Source organism: Conger conger, chromosome 6 (genome assembly GCF_963514075.1).
Source record: "Conger conger chromosome 6, fConCon1.1, whole genome shotgun sequence".
Lineage (NCBI taxonomy): Eukaryota > Metazoa > Chordata > Actinopteri > Anguilliformes > Congridae > Conger > Conger conger.
The window spans coordinates 26,297,340-26,325,275 of record NC_083765.1 but is presented as its reverse complement, the minus strand read 5'-3'; the positions used below and the strand labels follow the sequence as shown (position 1 = coordinate 26,325,275).

Here is a 27,936-nt window from a genome sequence, read left to right as displayed (position 1 = left end):
CCGCCTCACAGCAAGGAGGTCCTGGGTTCAAATCCTGGGGCCTCTCTGTGCGGAGTTCACATGTTCTCCCCATGTCGCATGGGTTTCCTCCCACAGTCCAAAGACATGCAGGTTAGGCTGATTGGAGAGTCTAAATTGCCTGTGAGTATGAGGGTGTGAGTGAACGGTGTGTGCCCTGCGATGGACTGGTGACCTGTCCAGGGTGTATTCCTGCCTTTCGCCCAATGTATGCTGGTATAGGCTCCAGTAAAAGAGGAGAAGCATAGATAATGGATGGATGCTGTCAACCAGGCAGCAGCCTCTAATATCTCAAAGGGGATTAAAAAAAAGGAGAAAAACAAGGGATTGGAATGAGTCCCCAGGGTGTACTAGAAGATATTCACAAATTTATAGAAATAAAAAAGAAACATCAGAAACCTTTTATTTAGTTTAAACAAGGCTGGTATGTTGGTATAACACTGTTTACGGGTGGAAAATCCCAGTGTGAAAGGTTGGCAACAGGAAAAAAAAACTAAGAAAAAACAGAGGCATCACAGGGAAGCAATTAATCATGTATTCATCCCTTAATATTCTTTAGGAAACTATAGCGGAACATAGAGTGTTTTGTTTTCGAAACATGGATGACAATATTTTCTAGGTCACATTGTTACAGGCAGAGATACCAGTCTTTTTCAGTTTTGGTTTCTTGCAGAATAGACAAGTAATGGTGGCCAAACACCGTCTTTGTTTACTTGCATACAAAGAGTTGCACAACTCATGTTCATCATAAGAAAATGTACACTTTGTATGTAGAGGCCGAATAAAAATTCCAGCTCAGACAACAGATTACATATGTACTGCATTAGAAAATCTTCTTCACTGGCTCCCCTTGCTACCTTTCCTGGCAGTATTTTGATTCCTAGGCTGTGACTTCTGCAGCAGGGCAAGTGTATCCCTCTTCTCAATCTTCCTTAGTTGTTTCTTCTTCATCCTCTTTATCTTAGTTGTATTTCGGATCTGGAAGGGAGCAAGGAATGGGAAGGAGGTGAGGAGAAATAGAAAAGGAAGTCCCTTTCCGTTAATAACCAAGGTGCACAGATCAGAGTGTGTACACTATGGTGTGACTTAAGTTTATAGTTTGTCAAACTGCCTTCACAGTGTAATGTACCCATTGGCATGTTGCATTTCCAAACTATTCCCACACATTAGAGGACAGCACCACGGGGAATATGACCCCTTCAACAACTGTATGTGTGCATGTACACGTCATGCAGGAATTCTGCCATCTTACCACTTGCACAACCTCTGCCTTCCGCTCGTTTTCCTCACGTCTTTTCAGGGTTTCCTCCCTCCGTTTTCTCTTTTCCTGTGTATTGGGGGAAAAGAAACAGATGGGTGAAGAGCCAAACAGAGCCATGTGACAAACCAAAGAAAATTGATGCAAAGCACCGCTCTAATGTAGCACCTCTTTTACTTTCTCCTAATAGCTCCCCCTTGTGGAGAACCTTCTGCCTGCTATACGCAAAAGGCATATGTAAAAATCAAGACATTCTTGCACAAACACACCTGTCAATGGAAAACACAAGCATACATGCATATGTACATAGCACTCATTTATCTATTGTTCCAAGTGATGCGCTTTTGGACATTTTTGATTAAATAAAGTGAAGCCAGTGAGAACAAATAATCATAAAAGAGTGAGGAATTAAAACAAATGAGAAAGAAATGGGAGACATGAATTTAACTGGAAAGATTTAACACATTTTATTTGAACAGCAAAATATTTAAACGTGCATATTTTATTATTAGGAGTATGGGACAAGAGCAGAGTATGAGTGTAGCAAGCCCCTGAGTCCCAAATGTGTTTGGGAGTTTAGACATAAAAATTATTTTAAATAAATAAATAAAACTAAAAAAGAGGTGACTGAGGCTGTGTTGAAACCACATACTAGTCATACTAAATTGCAGGTTGATTTTCATTTAAACGTAGTACGAGGCTTAGTTTACGAGCGTGACATTTCCACTTAATTTAGAATCGGCAGCATATCAAATGTTTTACCTCGCTGGTGCGTGAACATTGCATCATCATATCAGTCCATCACTGCCATAAACTTATTTTACCAATAAGTCTGATTAAGCCATTATTACTTAGCTGACACTTTCATCCAACATGACTTAGGGTTGGGCAATCAACCGAAAATGTATCGAAACCGACATTTAGAAACTCTCACCGACTTACATCTTGCTCATGTCGGTTAATGCTTTCCCCAATGCGTTCATGAACGGAAGCGAGTGAACTGAGCCAATAAATAAACCCGAGCTGCTTATACCGAAAAACAATGCCGTGCCTGTCGTTTGGACACATTTAGGCTTCGGTGAAGACGCCACCGAACAAAAAGACGTCAAATGTAAACACTGCTATTTCAGCGAACAAAGGAAACATCACCAATTTGTTTAATGACTTGGAACACAATCATATTACCGAATATGGAGAGTGGATGGCTCAAAAAAAGAGGGACCGACAGGTGGCAAATTGCTTCCACAAAGCAGTTGTCGCTAATACAAGCATTGAAAAATGCCACATAATATGCAAACGATTCAAGATGGAATGAAATAACTGGTGCCATTGCATATTAGCCTAAATCGCGAGACACCTCGTTAAAATCCTCGACTAGATACACTGTGCCATCGCGAAAATAACTTCGGTGCCCAACTTGTACAAAACGTGTACAAGTCTGAGCCACACTTGAACCTTACGTTTCCGCTATATTGACGATGGATGGAACCAGCACCAGAGATACATTGAGTCTCCATATTTATCAGATGATCACACGTCACAAATGATTGCACAGGGCCTGAGAAATATGCTTTTTTTCCCCCCCACAAGACGTTTTCATTTCAAACGATGTGTGCTTTGATTTCAACCGTTCAAAATAGTCAATAAATATCCATAAATAGTTAAGCTGTGTGCATTTTCTAAGATATAAGATATGCACTCCCTCATTTAAAAAAAACTTTAATAGTTTAGTATATTTAAAGTACAGACCTTGTCAGAGAACTGAGGGCAGTGTTTAATAAAATAATTTTTTTTTTAAAGAATAACAAAAACTGTATAAATAATATTTCATTAATCGTAATCCAGATAAAAGTTTGAAATAATCGTGATATTGATTTGAAGTCATATCGCCCAGCCCTAACATGACGAAGACGAAGCAGGGGACAACCCCCCCGGAGCAATGTAAGGTTAAGGGCCTTGCTCAAGGGCCCAACAGCTGTGGGGATCTTATCATGGCTACACCACCAACCTTCCAGATCCTAGAGTCAAGCACTTTAGCCTCTAGGCCACTAGGACCACACACAGGTCTGTACTGGCAGGTCTGTAGAGGCTGAGTGGGGTGGTAAAGTGATGGCGCCCAATATTGACCCCTCCTCTCAGAGAGCGTGCGAGTGTCCAATGGAGCAGCACTGCCTTATGGGTAATGAAACGGCAGCTTTTGCCCAGTTTCGGGCACTTCATCATGTTTAAAGATGTGATTTGGAAGAAGTTTGAGTTGCAGGGAGGGGCGACGGAGCCATTCGGTGACGCATAAAAGTCAAAATGCAGCAAGTAAATATGGATCTGTGAAATACTATGATAGACTGACTTACTTACCGACTGCCTGGATAGCACCAGAGGGTTTCATATATGTAACATAAGCAGGCATACTCACAAACACTACAATTAATTGTCGCTTTTATTCTTTTCAGATTTACAGTCTAACTTTCAGCATATCAGGGTTTGAATAGCCCTACCAATCAATAAGAGGGGCGTTACACTTGCTTAAGTCAAACAGTACGACTAATGTCATCTATAAAACAGCAAGACACTCAGCTTTACAACTCAAAAAAAGTTGTTTATACATCATGATAGGGTTCATTATTACCCCTATAATCTCTCAGATGCATCCCTCACACACCCCGCTAAATCTGAAGAACCCACCAGAAACACATACACACACACACACACACACATATAAACACACACACACACACACACACACACACAGTGTAGTTAAGTGGAGCACACACAAACTCAGACATACAAACACACAGAGACACACACAGATAGACAAATGGACACACAGCACCTCTTTCTCTCTGGCCTTCTCTTCCTTGAGCTGCAGGGAAAATTTATTCACCAGCTCCTTCTCTCTCTTGGCCTCCATTTTCGTCTCCCAGGAGGACCGCAGAGTTTTGCCCCGCAACAGGGCAGAGAACCTGAGGGGCAGAAAAGAGAGGGAAACAAAGTAAAAAAACACATTCAGACAGACTGCCGAAAAGCAGTATCAACAGAGCTAAAATCTCAACTCAAACAAGAAATGTAAGTTCTTCCAAACTGAGTTGAACTGCAAAGCCCGAGAATATTTTCCACAACTACATACAATTAATTCACCACGCAATTTATCTTTCTGGTTTGGACATTTTGTGATCAATACATAACTCTTGGTCTGGCCCACTCTCTAAACCTTAATACACACTAAAATACACTCACTGAGCACTTTATTAGGAACACTAATACTTTGCTCTCAAAACAGCCTCAATTCTTCCTGGCATGGATTACAGAAGATGTTGAAAACATTCCGTTCCAAGTTGACATGATTGCATCATGCAATTTCTGCAGATTTGTCAGCTGCACATTCATGCTGTGAATCACCCATTCTACCACATCCCAAAGTTGTTCTATTGGATTCAGATCCGGTGAAAAAGCCAGTGAAAAATCACTGAATCGTCATGTTCATGACACCAGTTTGAGATTACTTGTTTTCTTGCTTTGTGACATGGTGCATTATCATTCTGGAAATAGCCATTAGAAGATGGGTAACATTGTGGACATGGTCACCCACAATACTCAAATAGCCTGTGGCATTCAAGAGATAATTGATTGGTATTAACAGGCCCAAAGTGTGCCAAGGAAACATTGCCCACACCATTACACCGCCATTACATTACGTTTTTACAGTCTTCAACTGTCCAGTTTTGGTGAGCCTGTGCCCAGTGCAGTTTTCTGTTCTTGGCTGACAGAAGTGGAATCTGAATGGTCTTCTGCCGTTGTAGCCCATTCATGTTCGATGTGTTGTGCATTTGTAGGGGAAAATTCACAGAATGAAAGATCTCCCTCCTAAAAGCATGATAAACAATCACAAATCAAAATCAGACTCCACCTTAGTGAGCAGGCTGGTTCCTCCAAAACTCTCGACGATGTGTGCTAAAAGTTTATCAATATATCTGTATTAAAGTATGATATGTACCCTGTATAGTTTCAAACTGATTAACTGCTAAATTGTGCTAGGATTACACAGTGAGCCCAGCCAGCTGGCGGGGGGGGGGGCCCGTCTTGAACTGTGTAGACCAAACTGTCAAGGACACGGGCAGAGCAAGATATGACTGTACAGCTGATTTCTCCGGGACTCTCGATGTTTTATGCCAGGAGTGTATCTATTTGACCTAGAACATTAATTATAGCTGAGCTTATGAAAACGCAAGAAACCACAGTGAAAACTGTTGAAATGAGAGCAAAGAATGCTACGTACATTTATTCCCTTAGAAGAGAATAACTAATCAAATGTTTAGTATGTCGGTATATTAGAAAAGTATATTAGAAGTGAATATTAATGAAATGTTTAGTTTGTCTGTATATTTTCAATGATTACTGCTGCTTAGTTTGTCTTATAAAAGCGAAAGATACAGAGTGACGTGTATGGATGACGTGTTAGAGGGAGGGCATCCAGAACTTTGAGGTCTGGTAGTTTGCCAAGAGCAGGTGCGGGGTGAAGTGAGGACACGTAGTTGGCAGAATGCCCTGAACTTTGTACAGAGTTGGCAGAGCATAAGGACCGTTGGCAATTTGCCACAATGACGTTGTGGGAGGAGCGTTGGGAGGAGTTACGATAAGAAAAGTGTGGGTGATTTGCCAGAATGAGGTTTGAGGAGGAGTTGTAGGTGGAGTAACTGTGTATAAAATGGGTGTACAAATGCCAGTCGGGGTTCAGTTCTGGAGAGCTGATCCGGCTTTATGCACGTGTGCTAATAAAGTCTGATTTTCCTGAAGATCTTGCTGCCTGGTGTCGTCTTTTCCCTCGCGAAGATGTTTTTCGACAAATTGAAGATTTGGACTATGTCGTTTCCTAGACACGACACATTCTGAGATGCTTTTCTGCACACTGCAATTGTACAGAGTGGTTATTGGAGTTACTGAAGCCTTTCTGTCAGCTCAAACCAGTCTGGTCATTCTCTGTTGACCAAAAACCACAGAACAGCCGCTCACTGGATGCTTTTTGTTCTTCGCACCATTCTCATACCACATTCAGACAGACGTGGTTCTGGCTCGGGTTCCATTCTGGAGTCTCAGAACCTTGGTGCTTTCTGGCGAACCAATCCGCATCCATACCAATTTAAGCAGAACCAATGTTCCACCGGCCTCAATGGAGGGCGTTGCTCAATGGACAAGGTAGACGGAATGACACGCCCACTGATGACGTCACAGTTTGCAAGAAAAAAAAAAAAAGAAAAAAAACTATTTTTGTGTTCCAGTTGAGAACCAACTTTACAGGTTCCGAACCAATTTATTTTCGGTCTGAACGCGCTGGCCGGTTCAAAATTACACACCTTGCCGGTGTGAAAGGCCTATGAGTGAACTCTACAAGCAATGATGAATTATATTTCAGTTCAATGGTGCGGACCCTCGCGGAGGCGTCAAGTATAATCAAGCTTCATGGAGACTCTCTCTGCCGTTCAATTGGTTAGTGAAGTAGTATCCACGCGTTCTGATCCAATGAATACACATTGTTTGCACGCATACTACCAACAGAGCATGATAATTAAATAAGTTGTGGAATGTTTTGCCAGATATATATCGGCCTACAACCAAGGAAACTGGAATTGATGAACTGGCAGAGGGGAACACAAACTCCTAGTAAATGATTAACGATCAGATTCAGAACTTACCTATGTTTATTCCGGTCTTTCCATATACGTCCGGATTTGGGTTTACCTAGCGGTATCGTGCGAGTCGCTGTCACGTTTGACTTCAACAGACCACTCTTCATGTTCGTTTTCTCCATGGACCCCAGCCCGACCTGCGTCTCCATGCGCACCTGGTTTTCCTTCTGTCCGCTTCCATGTGTCTGCAGGCTAATGTCCGAAACTAGTAGCTCCTCGTGTTGAATGGCTGGCCGATTGGATTTCATAGATTCTTGACAGTTATCGTCTGTGTGCAGACGCACTTGGTTTACTTCAGATGGATTAATTGGGTCGACTTTGCATTTCTTTGTTTCCGGGTCCAGTCCACGACTCAAACTTTTATAGTCAATGCACACGCTTGTTGGTTTTATCGATTCCGTTCCTTCAGACCTCGACTCTTCATTATCATTCAGTTCCTCTTGAATAACAGATTTCCTGGCGCGGCGACTAGGGGTTTTAGCTGAGCTCGGAACCTTCGAGTCCATCAGAGCGGCTGGGGTTCGAACCCTTCGGCCGCTACGCGTTCGTGTTACGATTGGTGGAGACAACTCATGCTCTGGGTTTTTATCAGCTTTGGGTGGTGGTACAGATTCTCCTTCATCTGATCTCGGTCGGCGCTTAGACATCTCACAACAGAATCCTGGAAACACGTGTGGTGTACTGAACGCGTGCAATATTTTCCTCTGTGGCGCAGCTTCCTTTATCTTCTTCTTCGTTGGATTTACTTCCTGTTATTAATCACTTGATGAGCTGTATACCGCCACCTACTGGCAGGGAGTGTGAAGAGAACACAGACCAAAAAAGAAGGGTTGCGTCCAAAGCCGTTTTCCCCCCCTCAATATCTGTTCTAGTTCCTTCTTGTATACCCGGACTTGTTTAACGTCATCTTTCACAGACCAAGTACGGTTCCAATGTGAAGAACACAAAGAAACAAAAACGAATAAAATGCCATAATTTGTTCTTGATCCGCCCCTTTTATCGAGGATGCATCGTATGCATTGAACTGTATAGGTTAACAACTGGAAGGGAAACGTGGTCGCGTGGGTCTATTCAGTTCGGCTCTTGGGGGTATATAATATATAGACACCGAAGCCAATAGAAACCAACAGGAAAACAAATTGCCACACAGGGGTGCTAATTCTCACTCCACCACCTTTTCTCCACTCATCCATTACCACTCCACTCTACCGGAATTAAGCGGAGCAAAGGAGTGCAGTTAACGAGTGGCGCATAGGAGCAAACGAGGGGGAGTGAAGAAAATCGGGACAAGCTTTTCGGCTTCGCCATCATCAAAGTCGACGTCCTGTGTTGAAGAAATAGCCCTGTCATAAGCGTTATTTTTTGCTGAACCCACAAATATTCCAATAGCCAATTACAGATTTTGCACATGGCCAACCCATGTAAAGCTTATAGACAGTCCAATTAAAAGCATTAGTTATTAACAATGTCATTACATATTAGCCTACAGCTTTCTCCTATCGCGCCTGAGAAGGCGTTCTCCAGCCTACATTATTACTAATTCGGGCTACACCCTCGACACACCAACAACACAGGAACAAATATACCTCAAAGCCTTTTGCAAAACAAGCACACCGTTGGGAGAAAATATAACAAAACGTTTTCAGAACATGCCCCTGTTGAGTGTAGGTGTAGGCTACAGGACTTTGACCTAGTTACGTTGTTATCTTATTTCCGTTGTGTTTTTATGTTAGTAAGTAATACATAAATTAAGAGTATTATTAGGATTTAAAGTTATAGCCAACTAGACTACTTTTGAACTGAAGTAGACAGCTGGTGCAACCCAGTCCTGCAGAGGTTCTTCTCTCTCTCTTAAAGCTATTAGCGGAAATGCATTCATACAGACAGATTAGTTATACACTTTATATGAAAACAAAACTGGGGCTTGGCTGTAACTACGTTTATTTGCACTCAACTAGTCTATACACTCTAAAAAGTAAATGTTTCTAAGTTTCTCTTCAGAAATGCGAGCTCCCAACATTCACCAAAAATAATCGTTCACGAGCATTTATGACATCAGAAAACAACCAACATTCCACCCATTGTGACGTCCCTATAACAAGGCAGCGTCTTATTCTGGAGTGTGTATACATATATTTGACAGATTCAGATCTATTGTTGGCGATTTGAAACAAATTAAGTTGCATCTGCACACACACCATGTAACTGCACATGGAACTATATTATATTTTAGAATGTGTATACCGTGTTATACACATTTTACAATGGCTTTCAATCGAGCCACCAAGACCCGCGGGAATGGTATTAACTGGTAGGCTAATCGTCGCCTGGAATAATAGCCGATGGGAAATGTAGCTACACCTCAGCGATAGTAAACTAGCTGATAATATCGACAGTCAATGCAGCAGTGCTATGTGACTAGCTTGCTAAGTGGCTAACTAGAGTTCACGGGTTAATCAGGTTTGGTCTAATACGGTATATCAATTACTACATTTCAATATAATCAATGTAATTGTAGCCATCAATGCTACGGTAAGAACATCGTTTGTAGCCTATGTTATAGGCTGTAATACAGACAATTGTTTAATAGGCCTGTAACAGATCATTTTCAACAAAAGCGTATTATAACCTGCACGTTGATTTGATAAATATGATCATTCTTTTAAATTTGAAACAGATGGCGATTGGAGCTTCCATCAGCTGCGCGAGTGTTTGCACGGTTGTGGTAAATTGGTAAGTGAGTTACCAGGGCACTTAATTTCTTCTATGTTTTGGTTTGCAATTATGTATTGAAGTATTCTGGAACATGAGATCATGTAATTATTACACATATTACCCTGCTGTTGTAATATATGTTATAATTGTGTTCAAGTAGGCCTACAAGTGGTTATTATTGAAGCAAAGAAATGAGCTTCACATTTTGAAGCTGCTATTAGTTATTGAAGGTGCCTATTAGTTGGTTCCTCCAAGCAAATAGGAATTACATTTATTGGAAAATACATTTTCAGTATCTGGAGGGTAGTAATTGTGCATTAATGGCTGATTAGCCCAGTATACCCCCAGTGAACTGGAGTTCTTAAGTAGATGGTTTTGAATGAATCTTTATTTCAGCTCCTTGACAGCATGCCTGGCCCATTCGATCTGGGTCCTGATTTCTATGGACTGCCTTGGAATGTTTTGCTGATCATGGTGGTCATTAATATAATGATTATGACATTTGCTTGGCGAAGAATGAGCACTGTAAGTCTTTTTTTAAATCATCATTAGTAATATTTCCCCCTTGCCTTTACTATCTCAGTAAAGACTGAAGATATCTGATCATATTCCTAATCATTCTGCTGCAATTTGATTATTGGGATTCGATTTTAATTACCAGAAGTTCATTTAAGTATGAAACAAAAGGGTCATGATCTAAGGAAGAAATAGAACACACCTCAGAAACACATGTGAAGCCAAAATTGTCCCAAATGTTATGTATAAATGTTGCAATGTGTAAAAAAGTGCCATAATTTCTACATGGTGAAACCAAGATAATAAATAAGTAGTATAATAAATATTATTTGTTATAGTTTGCATAGTAAATAGTATAATAAAAGCTGAGAATCTGAGAATTGTTTGATTGAAATAAGAAATTGTGGCGTACACAGCCACATCAAAAACAAATGCAATACATCTCAGGGCCAACACACCATTCACTCATTCACACAGAACGACCCGGGAACATGCAAACTTCACACAATGGCGCTCAACCAGTACCTCAGAATATTTTTGATATGAAATGAATAGTGAGTGATTTGTCTTGATAGTTGAAAAGAGCTCTATCCAGGATGACGGAGGATGGTAATCAGCAATTGGAGATGAAGCTGGCCAAAGTCCTGCAGCTGGAAGGTCTGTTGGACAGTATATTGCACATCTATGACTTCAGACTAGTCAGCTGGCACACTGAGTAAATCTTGGTCATGCAGCAGGGGAAAAGCCACGGACACGCACTGTGTACATTATTATAGTGGAAGTCAAACATTTTTCACAAGTTTAATATTTGTCACATGTCCCTGAAACTGAATTGTTTTCTGTTAAGAAACAATCAAACTGCTGGAGCAGGAGAAAGTTGTCCTGCAGAATGATAATATTCATCTGGAGCTGCAGTTAAAACTGTGTCAGGACCCAGACAGCACGCCACAGTAAGTATCAGGGCACTTTTGATTTCCCCTCTTTTCTAAGCTTCAAAATGTCTGTCAAAATGACAGGCCTTCATGTTGGCTTATCGTTTCTTACACAAATTCAGTCTTTACAGGCAAAACCCAAGGCTAAAACCAAGAGTATATATATATATATATATATATATATATATATATATATATATATATATATATATATTGTTGGGTCAATAATTCTGGAGCTCACTGTAGTTAGAAAAAAATGAAAATATACTGTGCCCTGTATGTTCCAGGACTTTGGAATCTGAGGACCATGACACAGAGTCAGAAGTGAAAGATGAAATGAAATCTCAAAAACCAAACACCATGGAGACAGAACAGGAAAGCAAGAATACCAACAGCAGAATCAATAAGATTCAGGTGAAGAAATTAACCCAATACTATAGAATGGTTCTTTGACACTTTATAAAGAGCTAAGCCGGGTCTATAGACATTCGTATTAGCCAAGACTATTAATTAAATCCTGTTATTGTATTCTCATTTTCTCATTGTAGGTGTGAGAAAACTTGGCAGGTCTTTCTTTTCTTTTCTTTTTTTTCAAACACAACAGCTTTGGCCGACTTATCTATGTGTTAAACACTTCTGAAGCATCGACCCTCTGTTGTAACAAAACATACTCATGCTGTAGCAAAAATTTGGGCGCCCCTGTTTTAAATGCGATTACAATCTGTATGTGATCGAAAGCAAACCTGAGCTAATCTTTTACTGTTTATAAATTATAAAGAAAAGGACCTTTTTGGATTATTCTTTGTTACTTTCAAAAAAAGGCCCAGACCCAGATGATTTATTTTTTAGGGCTTCAGTGAGTCAGCTGGGTATAATTCCAGGGCTAAGCTCTTTATTCTGAAGATCAAAACCAACATTTTTGGCGACCAACAAAGAATGTGTGATGAGAGAAAAAAGGGTGAACCTTTGTAGAGAAGAACACCTTGCCAACTGTGAAGCATGGAGGTGGATCCATTATGTTTTGGGGTTGTGTGGCAGCTGGGGGCACGGAAATATTGTGCAAGTAGAAGGAAGAATGCATTATATCACTAAATTCTAGAGGCTAATGTTCAAAGGTCAGTCCAGACATTGAAGTTGAGAGGTTGGGTATTCCAGCAAAGTAATGATCCAAAGCATACCTGGAAATCAACCATGAAGTACCTCCTGAAAGATAGATGAAGGTTTTGGAATGGCCACCACACTCCCCAGACTTGAATATTATTGAAAGATATCGAACATGCTGGAAATGCAAGGAGGCCAAAGAGGTGTTCTGCTATGAAGAATGGGGGAAAATTCCAAAAGCGAGAATTGAAATACTCTTAGCAGGCTACAGGAAGCATTTACAAGCGTTTGCACAAGGCCTTTTTCTTTATTTTTTCTTTATAAACTATAAAATAAAATTAAATAAAATGTGAAGAAATGTGTCATGTTTAGCGGTGTACCATTTAGAGGCCAGGTTATCTTCTGCTCACCGAGATATTAATTGTAAATGGCTTTTTGACCAGGTGTGCCCACATTTTTGCACACTACTGTATTACTAATTGCTCATTTTTACTATTAACCATCATTTGTGTGGTGTAAAGAGGTGTAATCAAGCAGGAGGATATTTCAGTTAGGAGAGTGCAGTTCACTTAATATTCTCAGTGTTCAATCATTTTTCTTGAGTGTATTTCACAGAGTTCCCAGGATTTAATCATTTTGCTTGACTCATTTTGACTCTTCCCATCTAGATGGAATTTCATAAAAAACAGGCAGAGGAGTATTTGGTAAGAATGATCACAAATTAAATTTCTGTTCTGTGAACAATTTGTTTGGGCAGAATAATTACATGGCTGTTCTTATGATCTCTAGATGAGCACTCATATTGCTGAACATGCTCTGGCAGCTGAGAGGAAAGAGAATGCCATCCTGAGACAGAAGTAAGTTAATTTGCTAATGTAGCCAGCTTGGGCTACTGCCCAGCACTGAGATGGCTGATGTGGCCACACATTACTATCTAACAGTCATCAGTGAATTTCTAACAGTCATCACCATTGTCTGAGGCTGTGAAGCTGTGTTCAGTGGGTATGGAATTGATGCCAAGGGGGTGATGTTTTTGTGCAGTGAATTGTCCTGTCTTGTCTTGTCTGAATGATAAGATGTTTTTCATCTGTTGCCAGCATCATTAAGGTCAGCAGTGAACTGGCAGAAATAAAGACTCCTGTCATTGTGCCACCTCTTCGGAAAGGTGAGCCCCTGCCCGTGCATGTTATACACGTCCCGCCATAATCATGTGGTGGAAGAATCACAGATCAGATTTCTCAGTGCTTTGTGAATGGTGGAAATGATAACTACTGTAGGAGACAAGCACCTCCCCCCAAGCAGAGGTTTCCAATCAACAATGATCAGTGGAAATTTAGATTTAATATTAAATTAGCCTGATGTGATTTAGGCCCTACCATCAAATTAGTTGGCGCAGACATACCAAGAAAGATTCCATGTGCTTGAGGATAGGGGTGATTGATTTACTCAGCATAGAAAATAAACACTGGTATTTGGAAAACAATCACTGTGTTTTTAAATTGCACACCATCTGCCATGATGGAAGCTGATTTAGAAGTGAGTGCCTTAACTGGTTGACATCATACATACGATAACATTACATTTGGTTAGTGATCTTTATCAGGTGCCTGTAATTTTCAACTTACATTCTGATTCATTGTGTTTGTTTGTGTGGTTTCCATTTCAGATTGCGCAGCATCTGGGACATCAGTAAGTTTGTTACCCACACAAAATGAAGTGTGACATACACTCAGTGAGCACTTTATTAAGTTTTTATTAGACTTCTGCTGCCTATCCACATACAGTTTTGACGAGTTGTGTTCAGATACATTCTGCATACCACTCTTGTGGTCAAAGTCACTTAGATCAAACCCCATTCTGATGGTTGATGTGAATATTAACTGAAGCTCCTGACCCGTATCTGCATGATTTTGTACATTGTACTGATGCCACATCATTGGCTGATTAGATAATCACATGAATAAGTGATAGAGTGCTCAGTGAGTGTATTTCAACCAATTTCTTCAATATAAATGTGGCCCACTATTGCAGTTTATGGCCAATTTTAGACCAAATATTTGTACAGTGCAAGTATTAAAGCCTGTAAGAAGTGAATAGCTCAGATCGAGTGATGTGTTTTTGGGACAGGTTGCTCTCGAATGTAAGCAGTGCATGGAGAAACTACAGGAAGAGAGGAGGAAGACTATGCAGATGGAAGGTACGTTGCACAGAATATTTATGATAATAGGGTAATTTAAACAGTACCCTGTTATCATAAAGATAGCACAAGATTCTGCAGGAGAAATATCTGATGTCTGATCTCTTGCACACAGAGACAATCAAGAACATGGAATGTGACCAGACAAACCTGGAAAACCTGCATAAAATTCTGCAGGAGAAATTGCAGATTATGCATAACCTGTGCAAGGAGAAGGACAGTGCTCAGCAGCAGTGAGTATCAAGCCTTATTACCACCTCAGGGAAAAATGTGCTTTGTAGATGCAAGGCATTGTACACAAGTCAGTGTAGGGGAAAATTCACAGAACAAAAGATCTCCCTCCTAAAAGCATGATAAACAATCACAAGTCAAAATCAGACTCAGGCTGGTTCCTCCAAAACTCTCGACGATGTGTGCTAAAGTTTATCAATATATCTGTATTAAAGTATGATATGTACCCTGTATAGTTTCAAACTGATTAACTGCTAAATTGTGCAAGAATTACACAGCAGCCAGCTGGCAGGGGGGGGGCCCCGTCTTGAACTGTGTAGACCAAACTGTCAAGGACACGGGCAGAGCAAGATATCTATCTTGCAGGATTTCCCTTCTTGGGTTTCTTTCCTTCCAAGTCTCTGGCCCCTTATCACATAACACTTTTCAACACAATTTCAACACAAAATACACTTTTATCAGAGATCTTGCAGGATAACCTTCTTGGGTTTCTTTCCTTCCAAATCTCTGACACACCTTAAACCGTGAGCAGCAACAATATACCTTCAGTCCACAGTATCAATATACCTTCAGACTTAATATGAGTTCTGCTTCAACAAAAACACTTTTCAACACAATTTATATCACCCCTTTGAAGTTCACACACACACTTAGTCCATTCATTCACCCCGTGTGTTTCCTGATGACTTTGCTACGTTTTTCTTCCTCAATTTAGTTGCCGGGTTAGTTATACGAGAGAATGTTGCCTCCGGCGTCTGGGAGAGGAGATCAGAGTCCTTGAATACTTTAATTCCCTGATAAGCTGCAGCTGCAGCCTATCAAAAAGTACTTTCCGCCCTGGTCTCCAGTCGCCGGGAGCTTCTCTTTCTCTTTCGTAATGTCGTGTCTAGGAAACGACAGAGTCCAAATCTTCAATTTGTCGAAAAACATCTTCGCGAGGGAAAAAATGACACCAGGCAGTAAGATCTTCAGGAAAATCAGACTTTATTAGCAGCAGCACATAAAGCCGGATCAGCTCTCCAGAACTGAACCCCGACTGTCATTTTTACAACCATTTTATACACAGTTACTCCACCTACAACTCCTCCTCAAACCTCATTCTGGCAAATCACCCACACTTTTCTTATCGTAACTCCTCCCAACGCTCCTCCCACAACGTCATTGTGGCAAATTGCCAACGGTCCTTATGCTCTGCCAACTCTGTACAAAGTTCAGGGCATTCTGCCAACTACGTGTCCTCACTTCACCCCGCACCTGCTCTTGGCAAACAACCAAAGTTCTGGATGCCCTCCCTCTAACACGTCATCCATACACGTCACTCTGTATCTTTCGCTTTTATAAGACAAACTAAGCAGCAGTAATCATTGAAAATATACAGACAAACTAAACATTTAATTAATATTCACTTCTAATATACTTTTCTAATATACACACATACTAAACATTTGATTAATTATTCTCTTCTAAGGGAGTAAATGTACGTAGCATTCTTTGCTCTCATTTCAACAGTTTTCACTGTGGTTTCTTGCGTTTTCATAAGCTCAGCTATAATTAATGTTCTAGGTCAAATAGATACACTTCTGGCATGAAACATCGAGAGTCCCGGAGAAATCAGCTGTACAGTCATATCTTGCTCTGCCCGTGTCCTTGACAGTTTGGTCTACACAGTTCAAGAAGCCCCCCCCCCCCCCCCCCACCAGCTGGCTGCTGTGTAATTCTAGCACAATTTAGCAGTTAATCAGTTTGAAACTATACAGGGTACATATCATACTTTAGTACAGATATATTGATAAACTTTTAGCTCACATTGTCGAGAGTTTTGGAGGAACCAGCCTGCTCACTAAGGTGGAGTCTGATTTTGACTTGTGATTGTTTATCATGCTTTTAGGAGGGAGATCTTTTGTTCTGTGAATTTTCCCCTACATCAGGAACCTGATGACCTTATGTTTTGGTCTTTGCTTTTACTGTAGTTCTAAACTGTAATTATTGTACATCTGCATAGAAAACCTAAGAAACCTAGAATTCTTGATATTTTATCAAATCCATTTGGTGGAGGAAAGGAATGAACTGTGGCCATTTGCGTAATGAACATACCCAAGATGCAGAAATTAGGGCAGATATAAGATCTGAAGCCTTTCTGTTCTGTAGGAGTCTGGCTCAGGAGCAGATTGAGCAGCATGTGAAGGAGATCAAATCCGCAGGACCAAAGCAAGAAATACGCAATTTCAAACTGAGGCTCCAGGAGATTAATGAGAAGAATGAGAGAACTCAGAATGGCCTGAAGAAACAGGTGAGCAAATGTACTCTTATGCTCCCTCTCACTTTCCTATAGGGTGATGAGTCAAGTCCTGTTTGAAGATTTTGTGGGTTAGGTTCAGAATTAAATGATGGCTCATTGCAGTTTGTACTTACTATTGATTAGCAACTCATTACTTTCATTCACTTGCAGGTACAGTCTACTGTACCATAACTTATTATTTGCTCATTAAGTGTATTTGCTGTACTGCTGAAATGATGTTAACTGATTTCAGTCATCATCTGCTGACTGTTACTTATTTGTCTTCAGATTGTTTTTCATCAGAAAAAAGCACAGGAGAATTGGGTATGAACTTCATAAGAAGTGAAAGCAACAACTTTTATTGTTATTCAATCCAACTGTGACAGAATATTCAGTACTCTTGTTTTGTCTACAGGTTGTTGCCTGTGCATCTGAAAGGGCCCTAACCATCAAAAGGAAAGAAATGGCCAAACTGAGTAAAAAGTGAGTTAATTTCCCAAGCAGAGCCTCTTGAGTTGCTGGGGAGGGTAATTCCTCCACTGGGGAGGGTAATTCCTCAGGACTGATCATTTAATGGCAAACAGCTGCTGGTGCTGTTCCAATAGCCAATCCTCATCTGAATAAGCTGTTTTTATCTGTCTGCAGACTATCTGAGGTCAGTGCTAAAGTATCAGGATACCCGGAACCATTGAGAAAGGCTTCCTCAAGCCGATCGGACCTACAGATAAAGCCTCAGAGGAAATGTGAGTCATACACTACACTCCCGGACTGCAGAATCTGTGCTGTTGGTGAATCATTAGTATTTAGGGGAATGGTTTCAAGAGACACGTAAGCAGAGGCATCTCCTTTAATGGTTGAGGATTGGTTGTTACTGGGCCCATAATTCCATACTGTCTGTTGACTTTTCAGTTTCTGAAACTGTGTATGTTGTAAATGCATGTCCTCAAATCTAATCCCCTGTGAGTTACTGATCACCTTAGACTCCTGTAGCACACTCTCTCAGATGACTTTGTACTTCCTTTCAGATGGTACCGTCTCAAGTAAAAATGTTGATATGGTGAACAAATCGGTAAGTTAGTGTCAAAATGACATTACATTACATTGGTTTGTTCTCACTACAAGATCAAAGCTTAAATGATGTATTTTCAGACACAGGCAAAGAGTGCAGATCAGTTTGAACAAAGTCGGTGCCCTGCTGAGCTGGCCGCAGAGAAACTGAAGGTGCAGCAGCTGGAAGGTGCATAGCCCGGAGAGTATTCTCACCAGGTGCACTATTCATTTCACTTACCTGTGTCTGAGCTGTGACCCTCTGGCCCTCAGAAATAATCAAAGCAATGGAAGAGGACCATAAGACTCTGAAAAAGGAAATATTCAAGATGGAGCTTCAGAATAAATCATTTCAGAGAAAACTGGAGAATATGAATGAACTGTGCAAGCAGAAAGACCATGCTCTCCAGAAGTAGGTTGCTAGCAATATACTGTAGCTTGGGAAAGGAGGGCCTTAAGCAATAACAGCTTGTATTGCAATGAAACTGATTCAGGAATCAAGGGGCAGATGGTTTTTTTCTTCCATATACAGCCATTAGAAAGACAAAGAACTGGGAATATGCAAATTAAGAATTAAGTCAGCTTACCATATTGCCATCCACATAAAATGTTTGAAATGGTTGAATTGCAGGAAGGCAACTCAGGTGGACTCTGAGCGTCGTGATAAAGAGCTGAAAGTAAAGGAGGTGCTCAAGACTCACAAACTAAAGATCAAAGCGATTACTGAGCAGCATCAGAAATCAGAGCTCTCCTACAAAGCTGAGGTAAACAGCTTCACCCAACACAAACACCGCACTCCTTTCAGGAGACACATCTGACCTGTGGAATGAGGTTTATATTTTTTAAGCCTTTTGAAGATGGGTTGCTAATTGTCACATCTTTCTCCACAGATTGTATCTCTTAAAAAGTCAAGGGATAAATTGGTAAGGAGTCCATAATGAAGTTGCTTGTTTACAGGCAGGGAAGTTAGAAGATGATGATTTTTTTGATGTGTATTCACAGGCACAGGTGAAGCTTGCTTGTGCAGCTGAAGAGGCGCAACATATTTACCAGCAGAAACTGCAGCTAGAGAAAAAAATGTCCCAGCAGCTGGGAGGTATGTTGCTCAGTGAATATTTTTAGCCACCCCATGATTTATTTAACTTCACGGTGTCTGAAATGTTCTCAGGGAACGGATTCCTCATTCACCATTTGCCCATGGGAAACTTCAAAGGGCCAGCTCCCAGTGGGTTGCAGATAAGGAGCAGGAACCGGGAGTCTGCCTCAATGGGGGTCACCTGGCATACTTCACGCTGGAGCCTGTCATACTATTAAGATTCCCGATCTTAAAAATGGTCAATTCACCTACAGCCACTATTTTGAGGATTCTAGATCAGCCCGTACCAGAATGAAGCGGAAGCCAGAGTGTCACTGCTGTCTTCATAACTTGGTTTAATTACTGGCTGGTCTCATCTCTCCACATAGTGGAAATATTTAATTAATAGCCAGAGCTATCACTCCCAAACGTAGTCCTTCAATGTATTCAATTTTCAACGTCAACATAATAGCCACTAGGATTGGGTTAATTTCCCTAAAACCTTAAAAAGGGATGTGTACATTTTCTGGTCTTTGAGCATTGGCTTTGGCTTGGCTGGGACTAATTTTGGGAGAAAACAAGCTGTGGTTCGGTATTTTCTTTCAAATGGTAAATGGTTGGCATTTATATAGCGCCTTAATCCAAAGCGCTGTACAATTGATGCTTCTCATTCACCCATTCATACACACACACACACACACTAACATCGATTGGCTGCCATGCAAAGCACCAACCAGCTTGTCCGGAGCATTTGGAGGTTAGTGTCTTGCTCAGGGACACTTCGACGCAGGATTCAGAAATTATCCGCATTTCACTTTAAACTTCATTCCTCTGACAATGTGGTAATTTGTGCCTCAGAAAAAATAAAAACTCTGGAGCAGGACAGGGATGCTTTGAAAGGTGAAAAATGCCAGCTGGAAGATCAGATCACAGCCCTCCGGAGTCAACTGCAGAATATGAGTGAGCTGTGCCAGCAGAAAGTCCAGGCTCTCCAGCAGTAAGTAACCAGCAATAGATTGGGCCGAGGGAGAGGAGTTTGTGCACACATCATATTCCACATGAGCACATGACTGCAGCAGTTCAGCGTCTGATCTTGGTACCGGTGTAATTGTATTTCTACAAACATCTACAATTGAAAATGACACCAAACAACATACCCTTTAGTAAGACAAACTTAATTCCTCAATCATTATGTTGTATTGTTTTAGTGTTATTCTCAGGATAAACCTCAGATCCTTGCACAGAGGAGGTTCAGGAGCCATGTGCCGTGCTCTCTGTGTTGTAGGAACATGGTGCAGTGCCGTGCTCTCTGTGTTGTAGGAACATGGTGCAGTGTCGTGCTCTCTGTGTTGTAGGAACATGGTGCAGTGCCGTGCTCTCTGTGTTGTAGGAACATGGTGCAGTGTCGTGCTCTCTGTGTTGTAGGAACATGGTGCAGGGCTGTGCTCTCTGTGTTGTAGGAACATGGTGCAGTGCTGTGCTCTCTGTGTTGTAGGGACATGGTGCAGGGCTGTGCTCTCTGTGTTGTAGGAACATGGTGCAGTGCCGTGCTCTCTGTGTTGTAGGAACATGGTGCAGTGCAGTGCTCTCTGTGTTGTAGGAACATGGTGCAGTGCCGTGCTCTCTGTGTTGTAGGAACATGGTGCAGTGCCGTGCTCTCTGTGTTGTAGGAACATGGTGCAGTGCCGTGCTCTCTGTGTTGTAGGAACATGGTGCAGTGCCGTGCTCTCTGTGTTGTAGGAACAGGGTGCAGTGCTGTCCTCTCTGTGTTGTAGGGACATGGTGCAGTGCTGTCCTCTCTGTGTTGTAGGGACATGGTGCAGAGCTGTCCTCTCTGTGTTGTAGGGACATGGTGCAGTGCTGTCCTCTCTGTGTTGTAGGGACATGGTGCAGAGCTATGCTCTCTGTGTTGTAGGGACATGGTGCAGAGCTATGCTCTCTGTGTTGTAGGGACATGGTGCAGAGCTATGCTCTCTGTGTTGTAGGAACATGGTGCAGTGCAGTGCTCTCTGTGTTGTAGGAACATGGTGCAGGTGGACATGGCGCAGAGAGTGCAGGATGCAGAAATGGAGGCCCTGGCCTCGAAAATCAAGATGATGGAGGAGGAGCTTGAGAAAAGCCAGTGCATCAAGGCCCGGGTGAGCAAGTGTGCCCGGCAGTCATACTGTGCACTCATTCGGCCAGTTCCTGATCACTTTAATCGATTAAATTCATACCTGAGTATGGTATTTTTTGGTATTTTGGTATTTGGTATTTTGTTTTTTTTTGTTTTTTTATGGTATCTTAGATATTAAAATAAATGCTGAATGCATACCATTACTAGATCAAGCAGAGTGTGTTGATGTGTCACGGTCACATTCATTTCTTATTTCCCCAGATTGAAGACTTAGAAGCAGAGAGGAACACCATTATTGCCCTCCAAAATCAGTAAGCTACTTAGCTAAAGCCTCTTAGATGGGTCAGTTTCTTCAATGCTACCACCCAAAGGGTAGAAATGGGGCTGGTGTTTTCAGTGGACTTTGGCTGTCAATTGGCTTGTATTCCTTTGGTGTGTCAAATGGCTGATTATTATGGCGCTTGATTAGTGCCAAAAAGCCGACAGGCCTAGGGCAGCTAATTGCTAATTGCCCATTTCAGGAGTAACGGCAGTATTGGGGCAAGACAATGACTGCTAACGTTACGTTACCTGTAGCCGTTTCTGGCTCACTCTTCTCAGTAGCTTGGGTATAACCACTTTACTATAACTATAGCACTTTGCTTCATCATTGTAAATCCTTCTATGACTCTGCACAAATGTATATCTATGTAGCTAATGTTAGCTAACTGAATATGCTTTATAGCTAGCACAAATCATACAGTAGCCTAATAGCCATAATAACAATTAACTTAGATTTATGAGGAAACACAAGAGCATGTGGCATTTGCAGCCTTGTCATTTCACATGCAGACACAGCGATCAAATTGATCAAGCATGGGCTAGAGCTAGCCTACAGGCAGGATATAAACTATGATGCTCAATTTAGACCAAGTTCATGAATGTTTATGGATTCCCTGCTGCAATATTGATATTTAAATATAAGATACATAAGAAAAGTTGAGCCACATGGATATCATGACGCCACAATTATTATTTTAAGTGACAATGGTCAAATTGAGAAATAGTTATATGGAAATAGTCCTGATACAAAATAGAGTTCTGTGCTTACCCATAGCAGCGGTCATTAGATGGAACTTCATGAAATGGGATACTTATTGCACTGAAATGTTGAAAACAAGATAAACAACCCATTGCAAATTCTGCAAAATGTTAATGAAATGAAACAACTATTTTCGTGATAATCTGATCTATTTGTTAATATTTACAGTGAACTATTTACATATGGGGAACTCAACTGTGCCATGTTTTGCGTAAGATGGAGGCACATCACTGTCACATGCTTAAGTTGTGTGCCTTTTTTTTTGGCAGGCATTTATATAGCGCCTTTATCCAAAGCGCTGTACAATTGATGCTTCTCCATTCACCCATTCATACACACACTCACACACCGACGGCGATTGGCTGCCATGCAAGGCCCCGACCAGCTCGTCAGGAGCATTTGGGGGTTAGGTGTCTTGCTCAGGGACACTTCGACACAGCCCGGGCGGGGGATCGAACCGGCAACCCTCCGACTGCCAGACGACTGCTCTTACTGCCTGAGCCATGTCGCCCCTTTTATGTCCGAATGGGATTGTACTCAGGCCATAAACCGACAGGGGTAGCCACATCATGTCATTTTCTGTGGATGTGGATTAGTATTGTACCCCTGCCCTAGATTGCCACCCCAATGAAGTAATTGTATCTAACCTAGCCACCCCATTGTAAACGGTCTGGCCACGCACTGGTTCTTTGCTGCCCTCAGACTCTCATACGTCATCATCAAGTGCCATTGATTGTAGTTTGTTTTGAAAGGTATGTATCATTTTTCACATGTTTGCAGGATGGCTGAGGCCATGGCTGAGTTCCAGCAAACTACCTCTGAGGTCAGTTCTGGCTACTCATATGAAGCCCTGCCCCTTCAGTCAGGTAAGCCCACGCCTTGCCAGGCCTTTAAGCTTACTACCCATGGTAACCAAAAAGCACTTTGCCCTCCTGGACTGCAGTTTCTGTGCTGCTGGTGGGATTATCAGTGTTTCAGCAAGGAGGTTAACATTTCAAAAGGAGATTTGCAAGCCCATTCTATAAGCAGAGGCACCAAATCACCACTAACTTCAAACATCCCACTTGCTTTCCTCCTTTACGTAGCTGGCCTGCACGGGCATTGAAGGTCAGGTGGAGGCACAAAGACATTTTGCACATTAATGCTCATTAGTCTCAGTGTTTGTCTGTGTTGTAATGACAGAGCAGTGGATCTTTAATCAGCGTGCTGTCTTTACAGACTCCAAGGACATCCCTCTCCTCAGCCAGACGGAGGTTTGCGATCTGGAGATCTCCACTCCGTCTTCCAGTGGCAGAACCCAGCTTGTCCGAGCATCCCAGAGCCTTATCGAAGTGAAGGATGTGCAGCCCACTCAAAAGCCTCGCAGATCCTCAGTGGCCTCAGTAGAGCACCATCAGCAGCCCTAAGCTTTTCAGGAAATCATAGGAAGGGTAACATATATGCATTTCACCCTGCAGTCCTCAACTTGGGCTGTGCAAGGCATTTCAATCAAGTGGCTGCAGATTCCTAAATGGGCAAAAACAAGATGAGAACTGTCATTTACATACAGATGCTCAAAAAAAAGTGCGATAATTAGAATAACTTTCAATTAGGTTTTCTTCAGGAGAGAAATTGGATGAAAGGCGCACGATTGGACCTGCTGCTGGAGCTGTTCTTGACTTCTCTTTTGTATTTCACTTGGTGTGACACGCAGACCAAAAATATGGCAGTTCCGTTTTCTTTCATTTCCTGTGAAACGTACCAAAATATGTTGAGTACTGTTTTTTCAGTATTCTTTCTTTTCTTTCACTTGCTGTGAACATATACCAAAAAATTTAGGAAATCTCCATTCATTCATGAATTAGGCAGAATGTTCCTTAAATATTTCACTTTTTTTTTTTTCTTTCTTGAACTTACTGTGAAACATATACCAAAAGATTTAGGAAATCTGCATTCATTCATGAATTAGGCAGCATATTCCTTAAATATTTCACTTTGGTTTTTTTTCTTTCTTGAACTTCCTGTGAAACATATACCAAAAAATTTAGGAAATCTGCATTCATTCATGAATTAGGCAGAATATTCCTTCAATACTTCACTTTGGGTTTTTTTTTCTTTCTTGAGTTTGCTTTGAAACATATACCAAAAGCATGATGGAAAATGCTGAATGAATTTGTGAATTAGGCAGGATGTTGCCTAAATATTTCAGTTTTTTTTTCATGAACTTACTGTGAAACATATACCCAAAAAATTAAGGAAATCTGCATTCATTCATGAATTAGCCAGAATATTCCTTAAATATTTCACTTTGTTTTTTTTTCGTTTTTTTCTTCAGTTTGGTGTGAAACATATACCAAAAGCATTATGGGAAATGCTGAATGAATTTGTGAGTTAGGCAGGGTGTTGCTTAAATATTTCACTTAGTTTTTTTTTTCTTTCTTGAACTTACTGTGAAACATGTACCAAAAAAATAAATAAAGGAAATCTGCATGCATGAATCAATCTCCTTAAATATTTAAGTATCAATGCCCCTGGAATGCAGGCTGACTGGCTTAATTATAATTCTTTCATTTCTAATGAAATATAGAAAAAAGAAAAAACATGAGTCCATGAATTATGTAGATTATTCTTTAAATATTTTGCCTATTTTTTCTTTCTCTTTCTCTTGTTGCAAAATTATACCAAAACATGTACACTCGCCTACTTATTCACGCTATTATCTAATCAGCCAATTGTGTGGCAGCAGTGCAATGCATAGTCATGTAGACACGGGTCAGGAGCTTCAGATAATCTTCACATCAACCATCAGAATGGGGAAAAAATGTGATCTAAGTGATTTTGACCATGGATTGATTGTTGGTGGCAGACAGGATGGTTTGAGTATCTCAGAAACGGTTGATCTCCTGGGATTTTCATGCACACTAGTCTCTAGAGTTTGCAAAGAATGGTGCAAAAAACTTTAAGAATCCAGTGAGCAGCAGTTCTGCTGAAAGAAACGCCTTGTTAATGAGAGACGTCAGGAGAATGGCCAGACTGGTCAAAGCTGACAGGAAGGTGACAATAATGCAAATATCTACACGTTACAACAGTGGTATATAGAAGAGCATCTCTGAACACAAAACACATCATAACTCTTAAGTGGATAAGCTACAGCAGTAGAAGTATAATAAATCTAATAAATACATAATAAAGTGCTTGGTGAGTGCATATACAGTGGGCTCCATAATTATTGGTAAATTGGACACATTTGGAGGGATTTCTGACCATTCCTCCAAGCAGAAATCTTCAGAATCATTGATATTCTCGTGCTGATTCATCCCGCTCTCAAGTTCAGACCACAGGTTTTTGATGTGATTAAGTCTAGAGACTGAGATGGCCATTGCAGGACATTCATGTTGCTTTAATTCAACCATTTTTGTGTGGATTTTGGTGTTGGTTTGGAGTCATTGTCCTGCTGGAATATCTACCTTTGACCAAGTCTTAGCTTCCGGGCAGGGTTAACCAGATTTTCTGCCAAAACGTCCTGGTACTTGCTGAATTAATTGTGCACTTGATCTTAAATAGTTCGCCTTATGTTGGAAAATAAAGTTTATGTCAATAAATATATAAAATTTATACAGAGGTCAGCCACAACATTAAAACCACCTGCTTAAACCAGTTTTTTTATGATTAAAAATGAAATTATTTAAACTCGGTGGCGCGGATGGTGCAGTGGGTAGCCTCACAGCAAGGAGGTCCTGGGTTCGAATCCCTGTCGGCCGGGGCCTCTCTGCGTGGAGTTTGCATGTTCTCGTGTTTGCGTGGGTTTCCTCTGGGTACTCCGGTTTCCTCCCACAGTCCAAAGACATGCAGGTTAGGCTGATTGGAGAGTCTAAATTGCAATTGTATGAGTGTGTGAGTGAACGGTGTGTGTGCCCTGTGATGGACTGATGACCTGTCCAGGGTGTATTCCTGCCTTTCGACCAATGTATGCTGGGATAGGCTCCAGCCCCCTGCGACCCTGTTCAGGATAAGCGGTTTAGGATAATGAATGAATGAATAATGTATAAACTTGTCTATAAACACTTCATTATATTGTGTACTTATATAACCAGATAATCATAAGTAAAGTGCATCATTTTTAAATGAAAATGGAAATCTTGTAAGCTCACGGGGGGGGGTGCATTGTTTTGTTATTTTAATATGTTGGTACGTACTTCTGTTTATGATGACGTCTTTCTTAACAGGTGATGCAGGACCTGTAGAATTTTAGACCACTGCAGCCTTACCTTTCTTGGCTGACAGAAGTGGAATCCGACGTGGTCTTCCGCTGTTGTAGCCCATCTGCCTCACGGTTCAACGTGTTGTGCGTTCTGAGATGATTTTCAGCTCACCACAATTGTACAGAGTGGTTATCTGAGTTACCGTAGCCTTTCTTTCAGCTTGAACTAGTCAGGCCATTCTCGGTTGAATTCTCTCATCAACAAGCCATTATGATATCCTGCTGCTCACTGGATGTTTTTTGTTTTTCGCACCATTCTGAGTAAAGTCTAGAGACTGTTGTGCTTGAAAATCACAGGAGTTACAGAAATACTCAAACCAGCCTGGCACCAACAATCATGCCACGGTCTAAATCACTGAGATCATATATATTCTGATGGTTGATGTGAACATTAACTGAAGCTCCAGAGCCATATCCGCATGATGCTCAGTGTGCGTATATAAACTGTACAACAAATACATTTATGTCGCACAACATTACGTCACTGTCTACAATTCAGTGCCCGAGAGTGAATACATTTGTGTTTAGCAGTGAATTATGAGGGATACATACAATGTCTTATTTGAGTTTTTTTTTTTCCCATTTGTTTATTTATAAAAAAAAATTTAATTGGCTTCCCCACATTTTTTAAGCATTCCACACCACTGTTACTGTAGAGTGGCTAGACGGAAGCCACTCTTGAGTAAAATGCATTTGACAGCCTGGAGTTTGGACTTTGAAGTTTGCCAAATGGAATTTAAAGGACTCTGAGAGAAAAAGATGATCTAGTCTCATGAGGTAAAAATGTAACTCTTTGGTCATAACTCCAAGCACTATGTCTGGCAAACACGAGGCACTGTAATTATCCACTTTGTGGATAATACACTTTGTTATATATTCCAAGATTGTTCGTATTAATATTACTCCTCAGTTGAATTAAGTCAGCCTCTGCTTATTTAAAGAATGTCTTCACCTTCTTAGCTGAATCATTTATATTAGTTCGTATCAACCGAATGGGTAGTATTTGATTTAGTTAAGATTAACTCACTATAAATGGGTAATTTCAATGATTAATTTAATGATTAATTGAAATAGGCAATTTATGGTTATTATAAAATATTTTATGAGATTGATATTTTACCTATTCGTAGACTTATGGTATAACCATCTCTCACATCTCGCCATACGTCTTATGTCTTAATTATCAATCCTCATGACTCTACACATACCGTGTAGGAGCATATGCCCCACATAATTGGCGCTCTGTTTTCGTAGAGCGTAAAAACCCTACAGTGGTGGCAGCATCATGTTATGGGGGTGCTTCTCAGCGGCAGGGACAGGGAGACAGGTCAGAATTGAGGGAAGGGTGAATGCAAACAAATACAGAGAGGTCCTTGAAGAAAACCTGCTCCAGAGTGGAAGCAACCTCAGACTCGGGAGGCAGTTTTTCAACAGGACAATGACCCATTCA

The 27,936-nt window shown here is 41.0% G+C and overlaps 2 protein-coding genes across 2 annotated transcripts; one reads left to right on the top strand and one right to left on the bottom strand.

Annotated features, from left to right (window-relative positions):
* Positions 1-396: 396 nt before the first annotated feature.
* ccdc86 (coiled-coil domain containing 86) lies at positions 397-7,703 on the bottom strand. The gene is made up of 4 exons (XM_061246667.1): positions 6,964-7,703; positions 4,107-4,236; positions 1,271-1,345; positions 397-996 (listed from the first exon to the last, which is right to left on the bottom strand). The coding sequence occupies exons 1-4, from the start codon at positions 7,602-7,604 to the stop codon at positions 856-858; spliced, it is 987 nt and encodes a 328-aa protein (XP_061102651.1). The 5' UTR covers positions 7,605-7,703; the 3' UTR covers positions 397-855.
* A 1,427-nt stretch (positions 7,704-9,130) lies between these two features.
* LOC133131183 (titin homolog) lies at positions 9,131-24,723 on the top strand. Its single transcript, XM_061246402.1, has 27 exons — positions 9,131-9,268; positions 9,635-9,690; positions 10,069-10,197; positions 10,764-10,845; positions 11,036-11,138; positions 11,408-11,534; positions 12,890-12,925; positions 13,011-13,078; positions 13,319-13,386; positions 13,888-13,910; positions 14,349-14,418; positions 14,534-14,651; positions 16,798-16,939; positions 17,216-17,251; positions 17,343-17,410; positions 17,573-17,670; positions 17,953-17,996; positions 18,077-18,164; positions 18,248-18,386; positions 18,606-18,738; positions 18,865-18,897; positions 18,977-19,070; positions 19,908-20,046; positions 21,070-21,187; positions 21,427-21,476; positions 23,027-23,112; positions 23,465-24,723. Exons 1-27 carry the CDS (start codon positions 9,169-9,171, stop codon positions 23,650-23,652), a joined length of 2,436 nt encoding a protein of 811 aa, XP_061102386.1. The 5' UTR covers positions 9,131-9,168; the 3' UTR covers positions 23,653-24,723.
* The last annotated feature ends 3,213 nt before the right edge of the window (positions 24,724-27,936 follow it).